This window comes from Nannospalax galili, unplaced genomic scaffold (genome assembly GCF_000622305.1).
Source record: "Nannospalax galili isolate Female #2095 unplaced genomic scaffold, S.galili_v1.0 scaffold229, whole genome shotgun sequence".
Classification (NCBI taxonomy): domain Eukaryota; kingdom Metazoa; phylum Chordata; class Mammalia; order Rodentia; family Spalacidae; genus Nannospalax; species Nannospalax galili.
In genome coordinates, this window is record NW_008360328.1 from 1,663,757 (window position 1) to 1,690,356 (window position 26,600).

A 26,600-nucleotide genomic window follows, 5' to 3' on the forward strand; every position below is an offset into this window, starting at 1 on the left:
GAGCTGAGATCCTAATGTTCTTGTTCTAGACCACTACTGGGACCTTAGAAATTGAGTTCCTTGAGCTAGAGAGGAGAAAGGGACAGAAATCCATGTATGGTGTGGCAAACGGCTTGAGATGAGACATAAAGAATTTACAGACAATGAGGGCTGTTTGGTTGTAGTCAGGGTAATTAGGGTTGTAAAGGCTTTTCCTCCCAGGGCCTTTGCATCTAAGATGAATGGATGCCTCTAAGCCTGGGTGGTTTGTGGAAAGCACTCAGTTCCCAGCACGGGGCTGGCCTGTTTGAACTAACAGCCTCTTGCCCACATAACCGTTAGATAACAGGAAAAGATAGCTCAGAATGTGTGCTCGAATGGGTCTGGAAAAAGGCAAATGTTACTGACAGGCAGATGCCACTGTGGTTAAAAGCAAGGGCTTTGTGGTTGCGCAGACTTATTTGCGTCCCTTCCTGGCTCTACTACTTATGTGACTTTATGTGTATTGTTTAACCTCTCTAAACCTGCTTTCTTAGTAAAAAGAGGCTACGAATAAACTGCACTTTGGAGGGTTGTCCTAAAGATTAAATAAGGTGATCTGGGTAAGATACTTGGCTCAGAACTGGAACATAAGACCTACAGTAAAACTAGGCATGTGACACGCGCCTGTAATCCTAGCACCTGGGAGGCTGAGCAGGAAGCTCATGTGTTTAAAGTTAGCCTGGGCTACATAGTGAGAATTTGTCTCAAAAACAAAAACATATAAAGAAAAAAAAAAAACCCATACAATGAGTGGTACCAGTATAATACTCTTGTTGTTGGAGTACAGAGGCTGAAGAGAGCAGGGTATTACCTCTATACAGGTCAGTAGGCAACTCAGAAAGTCTTATGGGGAAACCTGGGTTTTGGCCCCATCTTGAAGACCTAGTCAGATGTAGTCACAGGAAAACTCAGGACAGAGTTGGACATGGCTTATGGAACAGAGGTTTCAAGTTCTCTATCATTTTAAAAGACAGGTCAGGTTTGATCTGTAGTTTATGGTTTAAGTACAGATTGAAGTCCATCATGGGGAAGAGGTCTATGTCCTTGTTTCCAAACTCAGTTTGAATAAAGATCTATAAAGTATCCTTTGCCTGCTTCTGGGTTCTTATACGGGTTGGAGGGAGGGTCAAGGGCCTGGGAACATAGCCAAGAGCAGAACCAGTGATGGATGGGACAGGACCCAAAACAGGGGAAGTTGGGAAATGTGGGTGAGGCCCCTAATGACGGTAGGGCTGACTCATGAGGGCAGACCTAGCTTGAAGGCTTCCTTGAGATCTAGCATCCTGTCAGGCAGGAGGCCAGCTCTGAGACCCTGAGTGACTCTAGTCTTTCGTGCTGCCAATTCAGGCTGCAAGACCCCAGGGAAACAGTCTAGCTGTTCCCTGGCAGCCTACCCCATCTCCACAAGTGAAAATAAATTCCTGAGGGGCCAGGTAGTTCCCCAGGAAAGATGCTGTTCTTTCTAGATGCTCTCCACTCAACCCTCTGTCAAATACCATCTACCAACCTCTATAGCAAGCACCAGGTGGGACCTTGTTACCTACTGACAGGGTCTCCCTGTAGCCCCAACTTTGCTTAGAACTCATTATGTAGACCAGGTTGGACTTGAACTCACAAAGAGTCCCCCTGCCTCTGCCTCCCAGAGTGCTGGGATCAAAGGCAATATGCTACAAGCACACAGGCGATTTTACAGGCAAAGCAAATTTGGAAAACCCTGAATAATACAATCTCTTGCATGCCCTTCAATCCTAAATATACAGCAGCATAAAAAAAGGGCCCATGTTGGTAGTAAGTATGGATTCTGTGGGAGGGACCCCCTAAACAGGAAGGGTGCTGCAGGGCAGGGGGCAAGACTCCAGAGACAACAGGGGACCTAGAAGAAAAGAAGTGGGAATGAACAGGAGCAGCACTAGGTTCTGAGACCTGGGACCTTCTCTTGCATGGCCTCCCCAGTCCTCGCTATACATCAGGGGATACTTTAGGCACAAAGAACTTTCAAAGCATGCCCAGATGGACAGGGACACACACACACACACACACAAACACACACACACACACACACACACACACACCCCTCCCTGTCTCCGTGTAGCAGGGCCCTTGTGGCCCTTGATGTTGGAGCACCGGTATCCCTATCCTGTGTCCCTGGTGGCCAGGAATTCTAACATTTCTTTGAATGTGTTCAGTTCATTACAGGAGTACAGGAGAGAGTCAAAGCTGGGGGTGGGGCCGACAGGACTGAGCCCTGGAGGTGAGGGAGACTCAACTAGCAAGGAAAGCCGCATAACGGCTCACAAAGTGCAGGCGACTTGAGGGTGGCATCCAGACCGGTGGCCTCGCTTATCAAAACAGCTCACACCTGTTGGGTGTACCGATGGCTCTGAACCTCAGCTCCACTCCTCAACCTAGGAAAAGGCGGGATGCTAGGTGACATCTCATTTCTTTTTCAGCCGCTTTGGAAAATTCGTTGTGTCAGAGAAACTGAAAGACCAAACAAAACCCCTAAAAATCCAGGCCCTATTATTTCATCCACGTGGCACAAGAACTGGCCAAAAAGGGGGCGGGGGGCGGGGGAAGAGTCACCCGTCCCGCCCCTGCTGGGAGGAAGGGATTTGCAAGCACAAACTCCTGACACAGCCCGGCGGGTGACGGGGCGCGGCGGGAGGGAGGGACCCTGAGAAAAGCCGGGCCACAAAGCGGCCGAGCGCGGTCCCCTCTCCCCGCCCCCTACCCGGGCCGCCGCGGGCCCTTTAAGGGCAAGAGGTGCGCGGTCTCTTTAAGGCAGGTCCTGGTGGTTTCTGTTTTCTGAAGGAAGTGACGGGGGGTGGGATTGAATGAAAAGTGCAGAACAGAGCCCCGAGCTCCGGAGTCGGGGCCTTGGGGGCCGCGGCGGGGCGGGGGACACGCACGGGGAGCGCGGGGCGGGAGCCGAGGCGCGCGGCTGATCGCGGCCCACGTGCGTCCGCACCTCGTCGTGGGACCCTCGCGGTGGAGTCGGTGACCGCAGGGATCCCCGAAGAGGACCCCCAACTTCGGACGAACTTTGCGGGCTTGCCTCCCCTCCCCCACGCGGCGCACCGGGGCCCCCGGGGATGCGGCGCCCCGGCTGCCACGATGTCCCCACCGCGCGTCCCGCGCTGCCGCCGCTGCCGCTGCTGCTGCTCGTGTTGTCGCTGCAGCTGGGGGCGCCGCGCGGGGTGGGCGCGGGGACAGGAGCGCCGGCCGAGCTGCGGGTTCGCGTGCGGCTGCCCGACGGCCAGGTGACCGAGGAGAGCCTTCAGGCGGACAGCGAAGCCGACAGCATCAGCCTCGAGCTTCGCAAGCCCGACGGCACCCTCATCTCCTACACAGCCGACTTCAAGAAGGTGAGGCACCCTCTCATGTCCCAGGTGGGGACCTGCCAGCTGAGCCATCGGGGGTCCCAGGCACCCTTGAGTTTGCAGAAAAGACCAGCGCCGCGATGGGGACCTGACTGGTCCAAGGTCATGCCAGGCTCCTCGCTACATCTCACTGCTCACTCAGCAACACCCAAATTTGGGCCCTCATTCCCCTCAGTGAACTCCTTAGCCGTCCCCTCCAGCTTCCTCCCCTGGGTTGTGGGTATTGCAGACCCTTCTCAGGCCCTGACCAGGTTCTGTCCACCCTTCCTCCTCACCACTCCTGGCTGACCCTCCAAAAAGACATTCATGTTAATAATGGCGTCCCATCTTGCAGCAATTTCCCTGTGACTACAAGGGGAAATCCACAGGCACTGTCAGAAGCCTTGGTCTGTGTGGTATGGAGCAAATCCCTTTCCTTCTCTCTGCATGGCTAGGAGGTGATTTGAAGGCCCAGGAGCAGCATCCCCTGATCACTTTACCCTGTAAGGTGGAGGGGCAGCTGGAGAGCTTGGAGCAAAAGAACCTGGGGAGAACTGAGGGAAGCTCCAAATGAGGCCCCCTTTATTTGAAGAGGTTGTCACACTGCATCTCAGCCCAGTGACTGACAATGGAGCTGACCAACTCCACATTTGGGGCCTCAGTCTCTCTCTCTCTCTCTCTCTCTCTCTCTCTCTCTCTCTCTCTCTCTCTCTCTCTCTCTTGTGTGTGTGTGTGTGTGTGTGTGTGTGTGTGTGTAGGGAGAGGTGCTGGAGTTATCAGGATATGGGATTCAGAAGGGTGCTGGGTGACTGACAGCTACCCAGCATCCATAAATCTCGAGGAAAAGAAGGTGAATGAATTTTAGGTATTCAAAGGGAATCTCCTCACCTCTGAATCTCAGCACTCAGAAGCCTGATGGAGGAGGATCACAAATTTAAGGTTAACCTAGGCTACAAAGTGAGAAACTATCTGGAAAAAAAAAGTTTATTTTATTATTTTTATTATTTTATGTGTATGCGTGTATTGCCTGCATGTAGGTAAGTGCACCTGTGTCGTGCAATGCCGGCGGAGGTCAGAAGAGGCTGTCGGATCTCCTGGAACTGGAGTTAACGAACAGTGGTTAGCTGCCATATGGGTGCTGGGATTTGAACCCAGGTCTTCTGCAAGAACAACCAGTGTTCTTAACCGCTGAGCCATCTCTCCAGCCCAGAAGTCTTTTAATCACACACTCTCAGCCCTTCCCTTAGTAAAAGGAGGCCCTGCACCCCTCTATCTTTGAGGGAGGACAGAAGTGAGACGTATTAAATCTCTTGGCAACTGACAAACTAGGGTCCAACAGCCACCTCTCCCTCCTGCCTCTTAGAAACTGGGAGGAGGGGACAGGATATGGGGAGCCAGCTAGAGACCCAATGAGATTGCTGTAGACAGCAAGGGTAGGGGGAGATACAGTGTTTGGCAGAATAGAGGTGAGGCTGGATGGAGGATCTGGCCCACTAAGTGGTGATCAACATAGCAGGAAGGAACAGTCACAGTCGCTGTAGCCCCTTCTTGCCCCACACACCCAAGCTAGGTTCTTAGATGCAGGTAGGGCAGATGAGCCTGTATATGGAGAAAGAGAAGCTGGCAACTCGGACCACCCCCTGCCTGCCCACCTGAACTGCAGGGGCATTTTGTCAAGCATCTTCTGGGCTTGGAAGACCCACAGTAGTGGCTGAATAGGTCAAGAATGAGGGATCTAATCTTTACTCAAAACCCTTTGACCTTAAAAGCAGCCACTGACTAGGCTGTAAGTGTCCCACCCTTCTACCCACGGGCCCTGAGACTTAAAGGGAGACTTGCCCATCCCTGGGCAAGATGGTCCCAGCAGCCTAGCTAAGACTGGGTAGGGCTTGAAAGGCAAGAGCAGAGCTGAGCTTTTCTAGCCTCAGGCTACACCTGGAAGGTTTTTATTACTGAGAGAATCAGCTGGAAAGCAGTGGAGGCTATGACTGGGAGACAGGAATGGTGGAGGCTGGCACGGAGGTGGGAGACTGGGGTTGAGCTGAGCATATGGGGGGCATCTGGGTGTTCTGTTGAAGGGAACATTCAGAGCTGATGGCAAGTGCCTCACTTTAATCCCCATAGTGGCTCAAACCTCCGCCCAGGTTTCCAAAGTCTGCTTTACAGGTTAGCCTCTGACCCAGAGCTGGCATTTCACACCCACCCCTGGCATCTCCAATTTCATCAGCAAGGGAGGGGGTTGTGGGAGGCACAGAAAGTAGAAAGCCAGCTCTCTGAGGTTCCCTCTGATTCCAGGTCTTTCATCTGGCCTGGACCATGGTGAAGTGGGGTGCACAGGGACTAAGGAGAACAGTGTTTACCCTATTTCAGCACACTGCCTCTACTGACCAAAGTCACTCTGGGGCCCCCGTCCTTCCCACATGGGTCACTAGCTCACATCTCAAGGCCTCCTGCCTCAAAGCCTTTGGCAGATTTCCACTGGAAAGTTCTGTCTAGAAGTAATAATTTTTCTGTAAGAAAAAGACCTAGAAGTTTTGTTTTTGTGTTTCATGTACCAAAACCATTCAGGAAAAGTCCTGAATCCTCTTGGGAATAGTGAGTTTTTTGTTTTGTTTTTTTTTTTCTTCCCCCATATGATCACCATTGGGAGAGATAAGGAGACTGAATAGGGCAAGCCTGGTTTACCACCCATGAGCTGGTCAATCCTGGGACAGCTGTTGGTTCTCTCTGGATTTTTCCTTTCTTCATGTGTAAAATATGTTAATAATGGCACCTATCCTGAAATCACAGGGAGAGCTGAGGATGGAAGCAAAGTGCATGTGTCAAGTGATCAGGAAATGAGGATGCCCTCACACTGCATCTTAGCCAGCATCCTCACTGCTCAGTTTGAATGCAAAGATGTTGCATGGTAGACAGGAGGTTGCTAAGGAAGTCAACACAGAGCCTGGAAGAGCCTTGAGTCCTTTGTCATTTCTCTTTCTCCCTCTCTCTTTCTCTCTCTCTCTCTCTCTCTCTCTCTCTCTCTCTCTCTCTTTCCTCAATATATGACCCATGTTGGCCTTGCTCTTGCAGGCTAGGCTAGTCTGGGACTTTTGGTTTTTTTGAGATACAATCTCAATCTTACAATCTCACTATGTAGCCCTGGCTAGCCTGGAACTTGGAATGTGCTATATTGACCAGGCTGATCTGGAGTTCTTGATCCTCCTGCCTCACTCTCCCTCCTAAGAGATGGGATTTCAGGTGTAAGCCACCATCCTAGCTACACCTTCTCCAGGAAGCTACCAAATTGCTGGCCAGGCAGCCCCTCAGGACAAGAGCAGTCAAGCTTGGGTTGGCCAAACCCAAGGCCTCAGTGACACCCCTGTGCTGGATGCATCCCAGCCCCCACACAGCCCCTTCTCTCCAGCCCTCCTCACCCTCCCAGGTAGGGATCCAGCACCATCTGACTGTTCCCTACCTTGCCTGCACCTTGGCCCTGAAGCCAACTGAAGCAGTCTGTTATCAGTACACTGTGTGGACACTGAAGCCCATATTTGGCTGGCAGATCCCATGAGCGGCATGGAATGTCATATAGTTTCTGGAGCCCTTTCTCAGGCTGACGTTGATCAGGCTGACTGAGCTGTAATTCTGAAAGAATGCCAGTAGGCCATGGCTTGATGGCTTCAAAGAGTCACCTGAGGAGTTTTTCAGAATCCCCATACCTGAGTGGCACCCATTACACTGAATCAGGATATCTGAGCATGGGAGTCAGACAGTGGGGTTCTTAAAGAATGCCAGGGGGTAGCCAGGCACACTATCCCTGGGCATGCCTGTAATCCCTGCACTTGGGAGGTGGAGGCAGGAAGATCAGGAGTTCGAGGTCATAGGAAATTGAAGAACAGCCTGGATTACCCCAGACCCTATCTCAAAATAAACAAAAATGCAAACAGAAATAAAAACAGAAAAAGAGGACTGAGGATGTGGCTCAGTTGGTAGAATGCTTAGCTTGCAGGGAGCTCCAAGTTCAATCCCCAGCTCCTCATAAACTAGAGTGGTAGACTCCTCTAATCCTAGCACTTGGGTGGTAGAGGCAGGATGAATAAGTAGTTCAAAGTCATCCTCAGCTACACAATGAGATAGAGACCAGGCTGGGCTACATGAAACCCCGTCTCAAAAAACAAAGAAGGACCTGTTGTTCTCCCCTCAGTAATCCTAATATGTTTTTCCTGCCTTTGGGCTTCTTGGTGCTGGGGATTGAATGAACCCAGGGCCTCTTGCATACTACCACTGAGCCACACTCTGCTCCCTTCCCTCCCCAGTGTGCTGTAAGCATTGTTTATATTACACTTTAGGCCTAAATCTATGTACCCTCTACACAGGAACTCTAATTCCTATTGTATACAATGAGCAACACTCCTTATCATCCAGACTACATATGTAATCTGACCTACATGTACACAAACACCCGGGCACAATAACAGCAGGCATGCCACCGTCCAGTCTCCTCTGGCTGCTTATAGCTTTCTTGGCTCCCTCCTCTACGTTGGTGCTTCTGTCCAAGCTCTCTTTTGCCTTTGTCCCCCACTCTCAGTGTCCTAAAGCTGGGGAAGGGATGAGTCATGTTGCAGGCAGCCTGATTTGGGGCTGGCCGGATGAGGAGGGTGGGGCTGAAAGATATGAAGAAAGTCATGGGGGACATGAGATGGGGGAAAGGAGCCCTATTCTAAAAGTCAAGAAGTGGATCATGGGGACCCATGGGCTGGAACCTGAATTGGGGAGGATGGTCAACATCAAGAGCTACGTAGTACTGTGACTCAGCTCAGGGTCACTCCAAAAGGACAGGAGCCCAAGGAGATTAGAAACTTGCATCCTTTCCCGGGTACTAATGGGTAAGTGGGAGCCAGAGGAAGAAACTGTCTGGAAAGAACCTAACAGAGCCTGTGAGATGTAGTCAAGGAGGATTTTCAGAATTCACATGGATACCGCCCAAGGGTGTGGGACACAAGAAGCTGTTATGGTCCAGTGTCCCCCTACCCTGTCTGTGTTTGGTCCTCTAAAATTTTTAAAAATATTTTATTTATTATTTTTATTTTATGTGTATGCATGTATTGCCTGCATGTAGGTAAGTGTACCTGTGTCATGCAATGCCTGTGGAAGACAGAAGAGGCTGTCAGATCCCCTGGAACTAGAGTTACGGACAGTTGTTAGCTGCCATGTGCGTGTTGGGATTCGAACCTGGGTCTTCTGCAAGAACAGTCAGTATTCCTAACTGCTGAGTCATCTCTCCAGCCCCAGTAAAAGTATTTTTGTGTTTTGTGTGCCTCTGTGTGTGTGTGTGTGTGTGTGTGTGTGTGTGTGTGTATGTATGTGTGTCTGGTGTATGCTACAGAAAAAGTACTTTTTTTAAACATGAATATGTATACATGTTCATGTATGTGGATGTGGATGTGAAGGCAAGAGGTCAATATCAGATGTCTTCCCCCATCACCTTCCCCTTATTTTTTGAGACAAAGTCTCTCACTGAGCCTGGAGCCCATGGATTCAGCAAGACTAGCTGACAATGAACTCTAGGCACTCTTGTCTCTCTGTCTGCCAGCACTAAGATTACAGGTGCATGTCACCATGCCCAGCTTTTTACATAGGTGTTGGGGATCCGAATTCAGATCCTGGTGCTTACATGTTGGGTAGTTTATTGACTGAACCATCTCCCCAGCTCCAAGAAGTACCTTTTTTGAGGAAGGGGAATTTTTTCTGGTACAGGACATTTTCTCAGGAGTTTACAGGATGTTACCTGGCAGAGAGACCAGGCTGCATACATGGGGCTCTTGGGTCCAACCCTAGCCCCTCCTCTCTGTTTGATCTAATGAACTCTTCCTGGGTACATAGTCCTACCTGAAGGTTCAAGTGTGCTTCCTGGACCTTGGCCAGCATCTCCCACCCCTAATTGAGATGCTATGTCCAGGTGGAATCCTACCTGACTCTTTGTGAAAACTACCACCTGAAGACAATGTTGTAGTCTACTGGGGAGACAGCAAGGAGGAAAAGAGGGGGAGTTTTCGCTCAGGCACCCCAGGCTCCTGAGGAGTATAGGATGAGCTCAGATAGACACCAACTCCATGATCAGGCAGACTGAGGGCCCAGCTCGGAGATGCAGATTGCATGAGTGTGTGACAGTTAGAGCCAGCAGTCGCTCAGATCACACATGCAGTCTCAGCTGATCCTCATTGTAGTGTCATGAGGCACATGTTACCCCCATCCTTCAGATGCACAAACTGAGCTTGGAAGTGACTTTGACAAAAGTGACTTTGACTTTAGCACCCTGAGTGGTCACCGTCCAGAAAGATAAAGCACCCTGGGTGGGGGGAGGGGATAGAGCAGAAGGAAGCTGAAACAACCTAGTGCACAGGAATCATTTCACACACCCTCTTTTATATACACTTGGGCTGGCCCTGTCCCCCAAACTCATGATTCCCAGTGGATCTAAGATTGATTCTTGGCAGTACCCTGGGTGGCTCTGGAGGGTGGAAAACCAGGATGACTTTGAAAAATGAGTTCCAGATACTACCAATCATTCACTGCGTTTTTCAGCCATTTCCTAGCTTTGTGACACAGCTGGTCACTTAGTCTCTCTGAGCCTGGCCTCTATGCCTGTACCTTTACTAGGCAGAGTGACTAAGAGGGCCTTTGCAGCAGAGGGGCCTGTGGGAAATGCAGTTCTGTGCAGGCAACCGAGCATGCTCCTCCATCTCATCTCTCCACTCACATACTATTAAGCATATAATTCCAGCTTTTTTTTTCTGCACTATGAGTTTCTGTCCTTTAAGTTGGAAAATGTTTGTTTGTCTGCCACTGGGGATTCAGATAAAGGACAGGGAACAAGGGAGGTGTCTGCCTGGAATCTAAGTGAGACGGAAGCGTGGAGCCCCATGTCCTGGAGCCCTGAGTCAGCGAGACAGTGGGGAGCACTTGATCCACATAAAGCTTTGCATTGTTCCCCAGGGCAGTCAGGACATGGTGACCTTTGGGATTTGGCTGACAGAGCATGAGGGGCTCTTGGAAGGGCTGAGGGCTGGCGGTGAGGGGCACCAGTCCTGGCTAGCTAGTGGTTATACTAACCCCATAACAAGAAGCCTCTGTCCAGGCCTAGCTGTGGTCTGTGTGTGTAGCCTCTCATAGTTGGGGTATGCCTAAGTCTCTGGGCACTAGCCTCCCTTTGGGTTGAGCCCATCCAGCCCTATTCCTGCACAGGAAGCCTGGGCAGGGCTGCCAAGGCCCTCCTGCTATGGTACAGCCAGTCTGAGCCAGGAAGGTACTGACTTTGCAGTCCCCCCTCTCTAGCCCAGAGAAACTGGCCCCTCTCTAGGCATGAAGTCGTCTCAGCCAGAAGCAGAGGAATAAATATTTAGATTGGCTCAGCCAGGGCCCCAGAGTCACGCTCTCTGGTGATGGGAAGGAGACCAGGATGGCAGGGGACACTCCCAGGAGACAGTGAACCCCAGTTATCCAGTAGCAAGAGGGCTGGGGATGGGGGAGGCTGCTTTGTACAGGCCCTAAAGCAGTGGCCAATGGCCTCTGGCTTGGGCTGTGACCCTACTATGTAGTGGTGATCTGGAAAGACAGCTCTGCCACCAGGTCTCTCTAGTTTTCAACTGCTCTGTGGTAGAAGGTGGGATGATAGCAGGATATGAGAGTAGGTGTCTGACTACCCACAGGCCCAGGAAGCTTCTGGAAGAGGCACTGAGGAAGGGGCATCATGAGAGCTCTAGAAGCTAGGAACTGGAATCTGAGAGCTAGGAAAGATGTCTGGGAGCCTGGGAGAATGAAGGGAACTGGAAGTCTGGAGCTGAGGTTATAGTGTGGAGCCGAGAGTACGTATGTGAGGAGATTTGTTGGGCTGTGGGTAAGACTGCATGTATGAGCCAGAGCCATAAATACTGGGCTTGAAATTTGTGGGGATCCAGAGAAGGAGGAGGGTACTGGATACCAAGGAAATGTGTGTGAAGTAGAGGGTATGGGAGAGACTCTGAGAGGAAAACTGATGTGTTGACATCTCATTGCAGGGAGACTGAGAAAGGAAGAGAGCTCAGGTGAGATGCCTCCCCCCCTCCCCGTGTGTGTTGTTGGGGGAGCCATAGGGTGATAGCACTGGAGCCATGTGAGAGACTGAGAAACAGCAGGTCTGTGTGAAGATGGTGGGTCTGTGGCCTGAGTGTGGGCAAAGCAAGAGAAAGTCTGGGTGCATCTGCTAGGGTTAGGCTTCACTGTGAATAACATAAGCCCCAGCAAAACAGTGTGTTACCCTCTCCCCTAAGTCTGAAATGCAGCCATTGGAGGGGTATGCTGTTCCTGCCATGGCCTGTCACAGGCCCAGGATTCCCTCTGCAGCTTACTTCCCTCCCCCCAGCAGGAAGCTCTCCCTGGGCCTCTCTGGGAAGGCATCCTGGAGGGCCTGTACAAGGTGTCTGCTGTCATAGGGTACTTTTCCAGAACAGCTGTCTGCCATCATTTCTCTGTTCTTAGGGAGCCCCAGCATAGTTGAGCCAAGACAGCCCCTGTCTCAGAGAAATGCCATGTGTCTAAGAAAGATGGAGTGGTAGGGGGAGGGCACAGTGAGAAATGGAATGTCTTAGTGAGGTGAAGCCGAGAGCTTGCAAGAGCATAAAGGCCACTAGACTGAGAGTTGGGACATCTGGGTTTCTGCTTCTGACACTACTGCTATGTGATTAGTGAGATCCTGTCCCCTGCCTGAAATTGCACTGGGCCATGGATCATGTGATACCCTCAAGTTTGGTAAACCTTTTATTATATTTTTATTTTATTTATTACTTTTATTTTGTATAAGAGTGTATTGCCTGAATGAGTGTAAGTGCCCCCATGTCATGCAGTGTCCACAGAAGTCAGAAAAAGGTGTTAGATCCCTTGGAACTGGATTTACAGATACTGGTCAGCTGCTATGTGGGTGCTGAGACTCAAACCTGGGTTCCTCTGTAAGAGTAGCCATTGCTCTTAACCACTGAGCCATCTCTCCGGCCCCCGGTAAACCTTTTAGAAGGCAAATAGCAGCTATTGGGCTAGCAGCCTGCAGGAGCCCCAGGTATAGATACAACCAAGAAGACAGGGCTTGGGGATTGAGAAGGCCCTAGTGTATCCATTCACCAAGCTAGTGAGTGTTGAGCCTCTGCCCTGTGCCAGCCCCTGGCTACCACATAAATATGCTAGAGCCACTGTCCTTGACTCCAGGACTATAACTCAGAGGGCACAGATATCCGTTGCCCAGGCAGAAGATACAGTGCAAGGACAGTTTTAGAGCCAGTGCATAATCACCTGGGCAAACTCAAAGTCAGCTCTAGAGGTTCCTTCATGTCAGCCCCAGGCTCAAAACCCACCAGTGAATCCCAGTGACCTTCAAGGTTAAGCTCAGATTCCTTAGCTGGTCCCTAGACCCTATGTCCTACCTCTCTTGATAGCTCTCTTAAGCCACCTCGCCACTTCCCCTGAAGCTTTCTCCACCTCATCCAGCCCTGGTACATGCTGATCATTCTTCTCAGAACCCATCCATACTCTTGTCTGCTCATTTGTTTATGCATTATCAGACATTTCTTGAGCATGTGCTATCTTTTAGGGAGCAAGATGACTCTGCAAATAACATATGCTCCCAGATTCAAGGAGTGAATCTAGAAGGGGAGATAAGCAAGGAAGGCAAGTACTGGGAAGGCTGCTCTGCTGTAGAGTCGAAGGTCCTGGCCCTGACACGTGCCTGAGTAGGTGATGCATGGGCACCAAGACCTGAGGATGGGGGACAGATGAGGGCAGGACATTACCACAGAGGAATGGCTCCCAGAAAATCCAGGGTGGACCTGACACTGCTCATTCGAAGAACTGCATTCCTGGTCCAGTATATAGGCAATGTAAGAGTTGCTGTAGCCAGGAGCCTGGAATGTCAGCCTCTGGGGGTATACTTTATGCAGAATACAATGAAAAGTCTTGAAAGGCATTAAGTAACTCAGATGACAATAAAATGGGGGGATGACTGGGTAGGGATATCTCTTTCTCCTGTAAATGCCCCTCTCACTGCTAGAAACACCACATCCTTTACCTGTCAAGGACCACTGATGCACTGTCCTCACTCTTGGGGGGGCGGTCTTCCCACCCTCCTTTCACCTCATCCCTATCTTTACAAGGACAGGCACTCCCTCATCCATCCTTTGCGTGCATAAACTATTACTATGGCACTGACACTGGTTGTGTGAGGTCAGCCTCCCTCAGGAGCCCTCTAATAACAGGGCTCTTATCCTTGCCCTTGGCCATTTCTCTGCCCAGCCTGGTGCTTGTGAAAGCCCAGCCTTAGGTAATGCTAGTCAATGTTCTCCTACTGATTTGCTGATTGCAAACTATACAGGAGTCATCTGACTTGCTTGGGACTCAGGTGCATCTATAGAACAGTCTTTACCACTTCTCAGGCCTGGAGTAGATGATATCAGGAGCCAGAGACTGCAGCAACAGAAGAGAAGTTTGAGAGTTCCACCCACTGTGTTCTGAGACCTTTCACTTTCCTCATGGTACTCCCTCACTGTAGGCACTGTTAATGTGTTCATTTTGCAAGAGTGGAAACTAAGGCACACAGTGGTTACATACATTTTTGAGGTTATGTAGCTAGTAGCAGTAGGATAGGATCCCAGTGCAGGGAGTCCTAGCTCTGCAGCCTTTGCTCTTAACTACTTCACTGTGTTCAAGCCTACCTATTCCTCACAGCTCCAGACAGGACTTCAGCAACCCTCACTACCCCTGCCTTGCCCTGCTTGCTGTATGCCCCAGTTCTTCTAGTGGGCCATAGGTTCCTGGAAGAAGGTGCATTATGGAACCCTCCTGGCTTGGGAGTTCCAGACCAGGGCCTGAGCCTCCATCCCCCTCCATGGGCTCTTGCTCAGTAATGCCATCTGCCTTGGACTTTTGACCATATCTAGGTGAATCATCCCAGGGGACTCCAGGTGAGGAGAAGGGCTGGGAACCAGGCTTCCATCTTACCTGGTCTAAGCATCTGTCCAGAGGGAGCCTTGCTAGTAGGTCAGGTGGGAAGGACATGAGTCTGGATGATGGAGCCTTGTGACCAGAAAGAGTGACAACCAGAGACTAGGGCTGCCCACTTCCTTCCTGGTAGTGGGCCAGCAAAGAACATATGGCTTTTGGGGAAAATAGAACGAAGAAGGCCAGAGAATCAGGGTATAAAGGAGCTTTATCACAGAGCTGGCATGTAGGGGGTAGAGGGTATTCCTGCCTTGTTTCTTATTTGTATTACTGCTTATTAGACAACACACAGTGTGAGCAGAATGCATGTTCCTAGGCAAGTCAATCAAAGATTTGGGGATGGTGGCCAAATGAGTGTGATAGGGAGGGAACCAAGTGCCTCTGCCACTCACTGACTCTGAGGCCAGTAGACGAGCACAGAACCTCGTGTCCTAAGCCTCAGTTTGTTCATTAATTCAGTCAGTCATTCATTTCTTTGTTTGTCCGTTCATTCCTTCCTGCCCTTCCTCCATCCCTTTTTTCTTCCTTCCTTTCTTCTTCCTTCAAAGCAGGGTCTCTCTATGTAGCACAGGCTGCTTTCAAACTCTCAATCCTTCTACCTCAACCTCCCAAGTACTAGGAATACAGGTATATACCAGTATATCCACACATCTGGTTTCTTTATTTGAACATCAAAGAAATTAGACTAGTTGATCTAGGAGGCAGTTGTGTATTCTGGTTAGAAGAGCCCAGCTTCAAGTCAGCCACACTACCTGGGTTAAAGTCCTGGCTACATTTTCCCTTAGCCCATGAGCTTAAGCAAGTTACACAATCCAAACTCAGTCACAGTCAGAGCTCTGCCTCCCGTTGTTGAAAGAACTTTAAATAGGATGGTGCATCCTGTTTGACCTATAATAACAGTTGTTTCTCCTTCTCAGTTATAAATGTCAATGACTTTTGTCCTGCCCAGATAGAGAGAACATCCTCTGTCTCAATGGCCAGCTTTCTATGTTGGTGGCATTTGGTGATTGCCATTGCTCTTATTACTTAATTCAGAAGCAGGGAAGAAGTTCAAACAGATTTCATGTGGGTTGTGTGTGCGTGTGCACACTTGCATGCAGGTATACGTGAACATGTGAGCATTTACACATGTGGATGCCAGTGGTCAGCCTTGGATATTTTTCCTCAGGAGCCATTCACATTGTTTTTTTGAGACAGTCTCTGACTGGGACCTGTAGCTCTCCAATTAAACTAGGCTAGCTGGCCAGGGAGCTTCAGGGGTTCTCCTGTCTCCACTTCCCTAACACTGGATTATAAACATACACCATCATACCCACTTTTTTCATTGGTGCTGGCAATTAAACAGTTCCTCATGCTTGTGTGGCAAGCACTTAACCCACTGAGCCATCCATCTCCCTAGACCCTCAAGAAAAAAAATCTTCCAACCTCCAGTCTGATCTAAAAGTTCGATCCCTTCCACTGCTAGTAGTAGGCAGGTGGTACCACCACTCAGTAGGACCCTCAGCAGCCCTGAGACCACAGGGTAGTAAATGTTCAGTGGAGAAGACAGGAATATCCAGATAGGGTTCTCAATAAAGCCAGAGCTGAAAACAGCAGTGAGGTGGACTTTGGGTCTTACCTGAGAATCCTGTCAGGTACATTCACCTGACTCAGGCTCTCAGAGGGGAAAGTCTGGTATGGAGTCCCACCTGACAGGAACTGAGCCCAGAATGGGATCTGCCACCAGTGAACTAGCCTCTAGTGTCCCCTCAGCCGACCTGAGTGAATAGAAGATCAGATGACCCAGGCTGGCAGAACAAGGAGATGCCAGCACTGTACCCAAGGAGGGATTTCCTGTCTAGAGGAAGTGGGAGTTAAGCCCAGCTGACTCACCTTCTGTCCAAGGCTCTAGGATAAGAAGGAGCCTCATGGAACCTTTCTCAGCAGCTAGGTCTCAGTTTCCCTTTCCCGGAAAATCCCCCTCCACATTCCCACGCCTTGTTGTTGAAGAAATCATTTACAGTAATGGAAGTAAGAGAGACTCCTTGTAGAGTTCGGGGGGATGCAGAAATCGAGAGGGATTTAGAAGATGGCAGGTGCTCATGTGTCCCAGATCATGTGACATTTGCTGAGTGCAGTGATGGCAGTAACCCTGGCTCACAGTGCTGAACACTTTTCCCCTCTAGATCATGGCTTGGTCCTCCTCACAAGCTTACCAAGCACAGGAACTGTCCCCTGTCACAGTGAGGCTTAGAAAAGCTAGGGGACCAGCTTATACATGCAGTTTTGTAGTAGAAAATTGGGCCTCTCTCTACTTGTATTTAGAATCCTGGGGAATGTACCCACCCTGTTCTCCAAACACTGGACCCTAGCAGGTATATAGTAAACCTTCAGTGAAGGTGGCTTTGGGTGGGGTAACCTGGGGTACAAGCACTGAGCAATGAGTAACTGGCCAGAGTTGCATAGCCTAGTGCCAGGGCAGAGCCTCAAGCCTGAGGGCCAAAGGATTCCCAGCCTATCACTAAGGCCAGGGTGCCTCCCTGGTAGGAGGGCTCATTATAGATTTAGACCTCTTCTGACTGGGGCCTGCTAACATCTCCCCATGAGCAAGCAGCTTTGGGAAGGCACAGAGATGGGTGAGAGGGTACAGGAGGGTGCAGTGGAGAGTTCCAGCTGTACCCAGACTGGGAAAGGCACCCCATCCCACCCTATGGCTCTGCTCCCTCTGCCCAAGCTAGCCTCCCTCTTGCACATACTGAGTCAGAAACAGGAAGGCACTCTTGGCCTGCTGGTCATGCCATGAGTAACCCCCACCCCCATGGGGAAAGAGGAAATGGAGAGGGAAGGGGAAAGGTGAGCCAGCCCAGCCCTAGATGGCAGCAACAGCTGCAGCCTGCTGCTTCTGCCCCCTACAAACCCCTGCTAGAGGTGGAGCGGCGGGTCGGGGGCAGGAATCAGGATGACTGCAAATAATGTAGGGGTATTTTTGAGGCTTTTTCTTCAAACATACTGAGTTTATTACCTACTGAGTAATGATGTCAGAGAAAGCTCTGGAATGTGTGCTTATAAAAAGTGCAGCCCCTCCTCCATGGCACCCTGGTCAGTGGTCTCAGGGTCCCTGACCCACACTGATCAAAGTGACATTGGGGACTTTACCAAGGGAGGCATCAGAGATGGACAAGTGCCAAAAAGAGGTGCTGTCTTTTTGAGGTAAAGCTCTGTAAGGTCAAAGGGTTCTTTAGAAAACCTCTGCAGTGGGTTCACTTTGTCAGTTTTCTAGAATGCTGGGGAACATTTGGTATGTAAATGGAAAAGACAAAGACAAGCAGTTTCCTAGGGCGGGGGAGGGAAGTGTCTTTTGCTGGGGCAGGGTAGTGTTCAGGCCTGTCCTCTCCAGGGCTGGCCCAGGGCCCCTCTCTCCAGCTGGTCTCCATCCTCCTGTTCTTTTCCCTTTCAGGACGTGAAGATCTTCCGTGCCCTGATCCTGGGGGAGCTGGAGAAGGGGCAGAGTCAGTTCCAGGCCCTCTGCTTTGTCACTAGGCTGTACCACAATGAGATCATCCCCAGCGAGGCCATGGTCAAGCTTCGGCAGGTGAGTGCCCACCCCAGGCTGGCCCTGACCTAGTGACCCCACCCCTGCAGTCAGCTCATCCCAAACCTGTCCCACCCAGACTCAGCCTCCCACCAGCTCCTCCTCCCCACACTATCCCTGACGCCCCCACTCACCCACAGTTCTGATCTCCTGATTTTGCTCCAGGCCAAACTGACCACAGAGCCCCAGATCTCTAATCTACACTGAGCCCCAACTCCCAAATCACCCCCAAGCTGCTAGCTCAGGCCCTGCCCGTATGGATGGAGATTAAAGGCTTGGGCTCTGGATTGGATGTCACCTCTTCCTCTATCCCTCATTAGCTGGCGACACTGGACAAATGATCCTGCCTTTAAAGCCTCTGTTTTCTTATTGAGGAAGCAGGTTAGAACAGAGAACTCAGTTAGGAAGCTGTGTTCCCTGCCCTTCAACCCTCTGACCCTGTTGGATTCCTCCCTAGTGTCCCTGCCTCCCACAGCTCATCCAGGCTCTCTGGCCTATGCAACAGGCCTGCCCTATGACATGCTCCCCTCCCTATCCCTCCCTTTTGCCTGCCCTTCCCAGAAAGACTTAGTCCCCTGGAAAGTACATGAGGTCATTTACCTTGGGACAGCTTGTATGGCCTGCCCACCCCCATCTCCCAGCAGCACCCTGAGCTTGCCAACAGGCCCAAGAAGTCCTAAGGACAGCCTACTCTGGGTGGAATCCAGGAAGGCCTGACTCCCCCTGGGGTATCAGTTTCTCAAGGGACAGGGTTAGTGTCCCTCCACTGCCTTGGGTTTTCTGGGCTTCCAGGGATCAGGGGAATATGGCTGAGAGCACTCTGAGGCCAGGTAGGAGTGGTTCCCACCTTCCACATACAGAAAAACCCCCGTGCAGTGCGGCAGGCTGAGGAGGTAAGGGGCCTGGAGGAGCTACATATGGACATCGCAGTGAATTTCAGCCAGGGGGGCCTGCTGAGCCCCCATCTCCACAATGTGTGTGCCGAGGCAGCTGATGCCATCTATACCCGCCAGGAGGATGTCCGGTTCTGGCTGGAGCAAGGTCAGCTGGGGACTGCCCACTGTGGGTTGAGGGAGAAGCACAGAGCTGGGAGGGGAAGTGACACATGGCTGAGTGATTCTTTCATGTGCTCATGAGACAGTTACTGAGCCCTTGCAGGGATGGGCCACTCAGATATACTCAGTGTGGACACTCAGTTCCTACAGTGGGTAGTGAGTAGATCTGTAATGCACTAGTTCAGTGTGAGATTGCAGTCAGGAGCAACAGGCATTCTGGGAAGAAGATGAGAACCCCCCAAACCAGGCTGTGATATGCCAGGAAGGCTTCCTGGAGGAGGTGGTGCCTGTGTAGTTAGGATGAGGAGAATCACTGAGATGAAAAGAAAGACAAAACCTGCCAGGTCCTGTGGAAGGAGACTCCCAGACACTCCCTTTGTCACTGAGGACACATGTCCCACTGTCGTGTTTGCTGCCACCTCTCAGAACTCAGTGTCATACCCTCTCTGGTGCCAGCATCTCTGCCCCAAAACTCTGAGGGCCTCATCCAAGCTCTGCAGAGCCCCTGTGTGACTTCACTGGCCCTGCTCCTGGTCCCTTACTTAGGACTGTCAGGTCCTCTGTGTAGAAAGGACAGGGAGAGTCAAGCTGCTGGTCCCTGGGCCTTCATCCAGCCAGTTGCACAAGAAGAGGCCTGCTGGACTTTATGGTCATGACTGTACACACCTGTTTCCACTGGACCACACCCCAAACTACCCTACAAGCCTGACATGAGCATACCCCAGAAGCTGCTCCTTCCCATGGTCACTAAGCAGAACCTTGGCCACGCCCTGCCACCTGCCCCAGCTCTCCTCCCATGCATGTTCTTCCATGTGCCCTCCCCTCTTCTGGCATGTTTGTGGTGTCCCATCATTGCCCAGCCTCACTCAAGCGCTATGTCCTCTGAGAAGCCTTCCTGATTTCCTGCTCAGTCCCTCATGTTGCTCCAGCACATTGAGGTTTTAGTTAAGCATTAGGTGGCTGCATGGAAGGCAATGCTCAGTTCATGGGCTGGTGGAAAGAAGTTACGCAGACCTCCTAGCACACAGATGGGATCTGACAGATAAGCTTGTGATTTAAGCTAGCCCATTAGCCTAGCCTCAGCCCCAGGTCTCATCTCTGCAGCCCCAGGGCAGCCTTGGGAGGGGGTGACAGAAGAGAGGCTGGGTTACAAGTGTTTCCACCCCCTTCATTCTTACCTCTCCCCGCCAGGTGTGGACAGTTCTGTGTTCGAGGCTTTGCCCAAGGTCTTGGAACAGGTGGAGCTGCCTCGCTGTGGGCAAGTGGGAGACCGAGGGAAGCCCTGTGCCTGCCGCTATGGCCTGAGCCTGGCCTGGTACCCGTGCATGCTAAAGTACTGCCACAGCCGTGATCGACCAGCACCCTACAAGTGTGGCATTCGCAGCTGCAGGAAGAACTACAACTTCAACTTCTATGTACCACAGAGGCAGCTCTGCCTCTGGGATGAGGACCCCTGACTATAGGGAGCAGAACCTGAGAGTAGCTGCTTGGGCCCTCAGAGTCTCCACCAGCCACCAGAAGGCACGGCAACCCCATCTGAAGCCTTACATACCTTCCCATGCCCCTGATCTTGAAGTCTTGCTGGGATTTGTGTGACTTTGAAAGGGTGTAGACTTGCAGGGACAGCCTCACACCTAGCCTGTGCCTACCTGAGAGGCAAAAGCGACAAAGCTGTTCTCCAGACTGGTACCCTTCTCCTCTTCATGTCCCTTAAAATGTTCGCATATATGTGCATGTTTCTTCTGTGGAACTTGTTGAAGGTTAGACCCTCAAAGGAGTCTGCTTGCAACACCCACCTTTCCACCAGCGAGGGGCTGCTTGGGACCCAGACTCCAGTTACTGTGCCTGATTACAGGCAATAGGGGAACAGAGAGATGGCTGCCCCTGAGACTGACCACATGTGCCTTTCCCCAGGCTCAGACTTCCCCAGCAGGCACCAGTTCTTCTTCCCTCTAAACTGAAATACTCTGGCAAGGCTCTGGGGCAGGCAGGGAGGGAGCATGAAGAACAAGGAAAACTTGAATTCCAGATTTTTAATACAAAAATATTTATCATTTGTACCAAAAATAAAGTTTTAAGTTTTTACTTGCCTGATGGCCCGAGCCTGGGCGTTCCAAGAAAACTTGTCCAATGCTGCCACCTGCTGTTAGAAGTGTCCTGTTGACTCAGTGCCCATCTGAACAAAGCAACTTCTAAAGCTCCTATTGTGTGCTTGGCTATTTAAGGGAGCAGAGGGGGTATTACTTGAAAAGGAGAAGGTCTGTTCAAGATGAGGGGACAGGAGGGTAGAGGGATGCTTGACAGTTCCAGAGGACCTGAGTTCAGTTACCAGCACCCACTTCAGGGGCTTACAACCCACTGTAACTCCAGTTCCAAAAGATCTGCAACCACCCTCTCTGGTCTCCTCAGGCACCTGCACACATGTGTGCACAGACAGACAGACAGACACACACACACTTTCAAAAGATGATAAGACAAGGACTAGGGCTGTACCTCAGTGGTAGATTGCTTGCTCAGCACGTGCAAGGCCCTGGGCTCAATGTCCCACATGACAGAAGGAAAGGAAAAACCAGAGAGACCGATGAACTGGTCAGTAATGGCCAAAGGCAAAGGCAAGAGGCCAGACTGAGATTCAGAATCAGACATACCGCATTCAGATCTGGGCCCTAACCAGAAGAGATGGTGCTTACCTGTAATCCCAGCACCCTGGAGGCAGAGTTAGACATTTCTATGCAAATTCAAGACCAGCCTGTGCAACATAGTAAGTGTATTATGTGCATGCAATGCCTGCAGAGGCCAGAAGAGGGTGTCAGAGCTCCTGGAACTGGAGTTACAGACAATTGTTAGCTGCCATGTGGGTGCTAGGAACCCAATCCTGCTCCTCTACAGGAGTAGCCAGTGCTCTTAACCACTGAGCCATCTCTCTGGCCCTGAGTCATTCATTTTTTCATACTCTCCCTATACAGTTACACATGCCCAGAGGTGATGCTTTTTAAAATGAATGCGTTTGCCAGACATGATGGCCCATACCTAGAATCCCAACACTGGGGAAACTGAGACAGGAGGACTGCTGCAAGCCTGAGGCTGGCCTGGGCTACATAACAAGTTTCATTCTAGGCTAGGGCTACAGAATGAGACCCTTTCTTTTTTGAATTTTTATTATCTTTTTAAATTTTAAAAATTATTTTATATGAGTGTTATAGCTGCATGCATTTGAGCGTACCTGTGTCATGAGGTGCCTACGGAGAACAGAAGAGGGTGTTGGATCCCCTGGAACTGGGTTACAGAAGGTTGTTACCACCATGTGTGTGCTAGGAATCGAACCTGGGTCCTCTGCAAGAGCAGCCGGTGCTCTTAGCCAGTGAGCCATCTCTCCAGCCCCAGCCCCTGTCTTAAATAAATAATAATATATCAGGTATAGTGGCACATGCCTACAATCTCAGAATTTGGAAGGCAGAGGCAGGAGGTTCTCTATCTTAAGAACATCCTGGGCTACCTAGTAAGTTTGAGGCCAGGATGGACTACATGAGACCCTGTCTTAAAACACCAACAGTGGGCTAGAGGGATAACTCAATAGTTAAGACAGCTTGCTGCTTTTCCAGAGGACCTGAATTAGGTTTCCAGCACCAATGTCAGGCAGTTCACAACTGCCTGTAACTCTAGCTTGGGAGGATCCTCTTCTGGCCTCCAAGGACATCCCACACGTGGCATACGCACACACACAAACACATAAGTAAAAAATAATTTTAAAAAACCACAACAGGAGCTGGAGAGATGGCTCAGTAGTTAAGAGCACTGACTGCTCTGGCAGAGAATTTGGGTCTGAGTCTTATAACAACCATCTGTAACTCCAGTTCCAGGGGATCTAACGCCCTCTTCTGACCTCCATGGGCATTGCACGATGGGTGCACTTACATACATGTAGGCAAAACACTCAAACACATAAAAATAAAAATAAGTAAAACACACAAGAACAAAACAAAAGACATCATGAATACATCGAGCTAAGGTTATAGACTAGACATGGTAGCACACACCTCTAATCCCAGCACTTGGGAGGCAGAGGCAAGAGGAACCAGAGTTCAAGGCCAGCCTGGGCTACACAAGACCCTGTCTACAAACAAAAAACCCACCAAGATCATACTCAGAAGAGTGATCCAGGAGGATTGCTGGGAGGTCCAGGCCACCCTGGGCTACATATCAAGTACCAGACCAGCCAGAGCTACGCAGCAAGGCTCTGTTTCAAAAACAATAAATAAAATAAGTGTTTCAAAGCCAGCTATAGTGGCGCTCGCCTTTAATTCCAGAACTCAGGAGGCAGAGGCAGGTGAATCTCTGTTAGTTCAAGGCCAGCCTGGTCTACATAGAAAGTTCCAGGCCAGCCAGGTTACATAGTGAGTCTCTGTCTCAAAAAAAAGCCAAAAAGGGCGGGAGGGAGGGGGGCTTCAAGACATGGAGGGTTTTTTGTTGTTGTTTTTTAACTTTCTATTCAGGCACCTCTGAGCCTGCCTGTCCCCTGCATTAAGGGGGCTCTGGGCACCATCATCTTTACAGACTTCTCTGCCTAGAGCCCCCTTCCTGGGCTTCAGGAATGGAGGTGAAAGTGTTTCCTAAAACTTTGGGGCTGGCCTTATGTTCAGCAAAGCAGACACCTTCCTGGGAGCTTGTCATATTCCAGGGTCTGAGTAATAGTTCATCATTGCAAAACTCCCACTCTGCCATGGTGACCCAAAAGCCACCACGTTAGTCAGTGCTTTGCTGGGATTCATAGTGCCAGATCATCAACACCACAGGGCTGCTCAGGTAGGTGCAGGTGGTCAGCTGTTGGAAGCACACCAAGATAAAGATTGTCTGGAGGTTTCAGTGGCCATGTGAAAAGAAAGCCCCTGGGAAAGGTCATTTTATCAGTAGTCATTCCTCTGTGACACTTGAGGGTCTACAAAGTACCTTCCTAACCAGGTGTGGGACTCAGGCCTGTAGTCCCAGCACACAGGAGACTGAGACAGACTGAGATTGAGAGTTTGAGGCCAGCCTGGGCTACATATCAAGATGCTGTCTCATAAAACAAAACAACAACAAAGTGCCTCCTTGTAAATGGTCCCATTGGCTCCTTGTGGGGAATCTGGAAATATTTTACAGGTATGGATCACATATCAAATTGAGTGGCCTACCCAGATCAGTTAGCTAGTTAGAACCAAACTGAGGCAGGCGTGGTGGCACACACCTGTAATACCAGTACTTATGAAGTTGGGGCAGGCTGATAAGTTCAAGACTAGTTTGGGTTACACGAAGCCATGTCTCAAAAACAGAACAAAAAACAAGACAGAAAAACAGAGCAGGGATCCAACCTCAATCACTTACTGAATGTCACTTCTAACCAGAATGAGTTTATCAGGCTGGTCACCTAGAGCCTCCCAGAGCATGGCTCACCCTCACTGATAAAAGAAGGTCCAAGTTGAGGGGGAGGAGAAATCTAGAGTGCGGGTCGAGCTTCCTGTGGTAGCAGTCACTGGATGCATGAGAGAAGAGGAACCAAGTAGTCCTGTGATAGAGCTGGCAGCACAGGATTCAAACTGACCCAGTTGCTGAGGTAAGGAGACTTAGGGAGACCAGAAGTCCACACTGCTGACCACATTAGCCATCCCCTTCTATCTGCAGCATCATAGGCCTTTCTGTAGGTTTTCTCCAGACTTCTTTTGCATATCCATCAGCCTGGGAGATCTTAGGTCGGGGAAACTTGTGCCCCACAACTGGGGGAGGCTCTGCCCCAGAGTCTTCATGGGACCTGTGTCTAGAGAGCAGTGTAGATGGGTAAAGGCCTCTCTCAAGAACCAAAGTTTAGATAGGTCCCAGGTATGGTGGTACCTGCTGTATTTGGAAGGCTGAGGCAGGAGGAATATCAAATAGTTGAGGCTATCCTAGGCTACATAATGAGTTCCAGGCCAGCCTGGGCTACAGCGACACCTTGTCTCAAAAAAAAAACAACAAAACAAAATAAACAAGGGTTTGGATAGATGCCTTAGAAGACCCCAGTTTGGTATCCAGCACCCATATCAGGCAGCTCACAACCACCTGTAACTTCAGTTCCAGCAGGATCTGGCAACTTCTGGCTTCCAAAGGCACCAGGCACCATATGGTATACATACATACATGCACCAGGCACTTATACATACACACAAAATAAAAGTAAATCTTTTTAAAAAGAAAGAAAAGAAACAACCAAATAAACAAAAACCAAAAGCATGTGTGGAATACCAGCAGAGAAAGGAGGATTAATGCAAGTTTGAGGCCAGCCTGGGCTACATAGTGAGATCCTGTTTGAGAAAAGGAAGGGAAAGGAGGAGAAGAAAAATATTTAAAAAAAAAAGAAGAAGAACAGAAAACACAGCTAATAGTGTGAGGTGGCACAGTTTTCAGCACTTGGGAAGCTGAGGAAGAATTGCAAATTTGAGGTTTCCTCAGTGAGATTCTCCCCCAAACCCATCTCAAAATACAAAATACACACACACACACACACACACACACACACACACATATACACACACACACACACACACACACACACACACAGCCTGAGAGGCTAACAAGAAAGAACATGGGTGCAGGCCTTGTCCCAACTCTGTGTGGCAAGAGTGGGTTCCACCCCTACAAATCCTCTTCTTCCTCCCTCATTTGGAGACCCATGAGGCCTCCCCTGGCTCATGGTCCACTACAGGTTCCTAGCGACTTGGGTCCAGATAGACACCTGGATTGCTACCCATCTTTCACTCTTACAAGCCAGGCTGGTACAGGGCTGGAGAGATGACTCAGCAGTGAAGAACACTGTTCTTGCAGAAGACCCGGGTTCGAGTCCCAGCACTCACATGGCAGCTAACAACTGTCTGTAACTCCAGTTCCAGGGGATCTGACAACCTCTTCTGTCTTCCGTGGGCATTGTACAACACGGGTGCACTTACCTACATGCAGGCATAACACTCATACACATAAAATAAAAATAATAAATAATAAAAAATAATTTAAAAAAAAAGCCAGGCTGGTAGAAAGTGCCAAGTGATGAAGAAGTGTTGGGGGTCTTAGGCAAGCGAATTGCACTAGATATTGTCAGATGGATACTCCCAGTTCCCCACCTTCCTACACTACTATCCAGAACTCTCCAGAGAAGTAGAATCTGTAAGTTACCTGTGCTCAGAGAAAGAGAGGCCTACTCTAGAAATTAGCAAGTCTGTAAGTCTTCTCAGGCTGGCAGCCCAAGTAAAGGTTGATGCTGGAGTGAGGAGTCTGTATGGGACAGGTCAGCACACCCAACGCTCAGATGGAAGCTCTAGTTATCTCCCTTCCTCGGGGAACTTCCATTTTTGCTCTTGGGCCTTCAATTGATCAGATGAAGGTAATTGCTTTAAAGATTATAAAAGTGAGCTGGGTGTGGTAGTGCTCACCTTTAATCCCAGCACTTGGTGGTGGGGGGTGGGGGCAAAGGCAGGTGAATCTCTGTAAGACTGAGGCCAGTGAGTTCCAGGGCAGCTGGGGCTACAGGGAGACCCTGTCTCAAAATGACCAAAAAAAAAAAAAAAAAAAAAAAAAAAAAAAAAA

General features: G+C 50.2%; 1 protein-coding gene across 1 annotated transcript; it reads left to right on the plus strand.

Annotated features, from left to right (window-relative positions):
• The first annotated feature begins 2,662 nt into the window (after positions 1-2,662).
• Oaf (out at first homolog) lies at positions 2,663-21,113 on the plus strand. The gene is made up of 4 exons (XM_008826000.3): positions 2,663-3,386; positions 17,821-17,955; positions 18,816-18,996; positions 20,202-21,113. Exons 1-4 carry the CDS (start codon positions 3,114-3,116, stop codon positions 20,465-20,467), a joined length of 855 nt encoding a protein of 284 aa, XP_008824222.1. The 5' UTR covers positions 2,663-3,113; the 3' UTR covers positions 20,468-21,113.
• Positions 21,114-26,600: the final 5,487 nt, after the last annotated feature.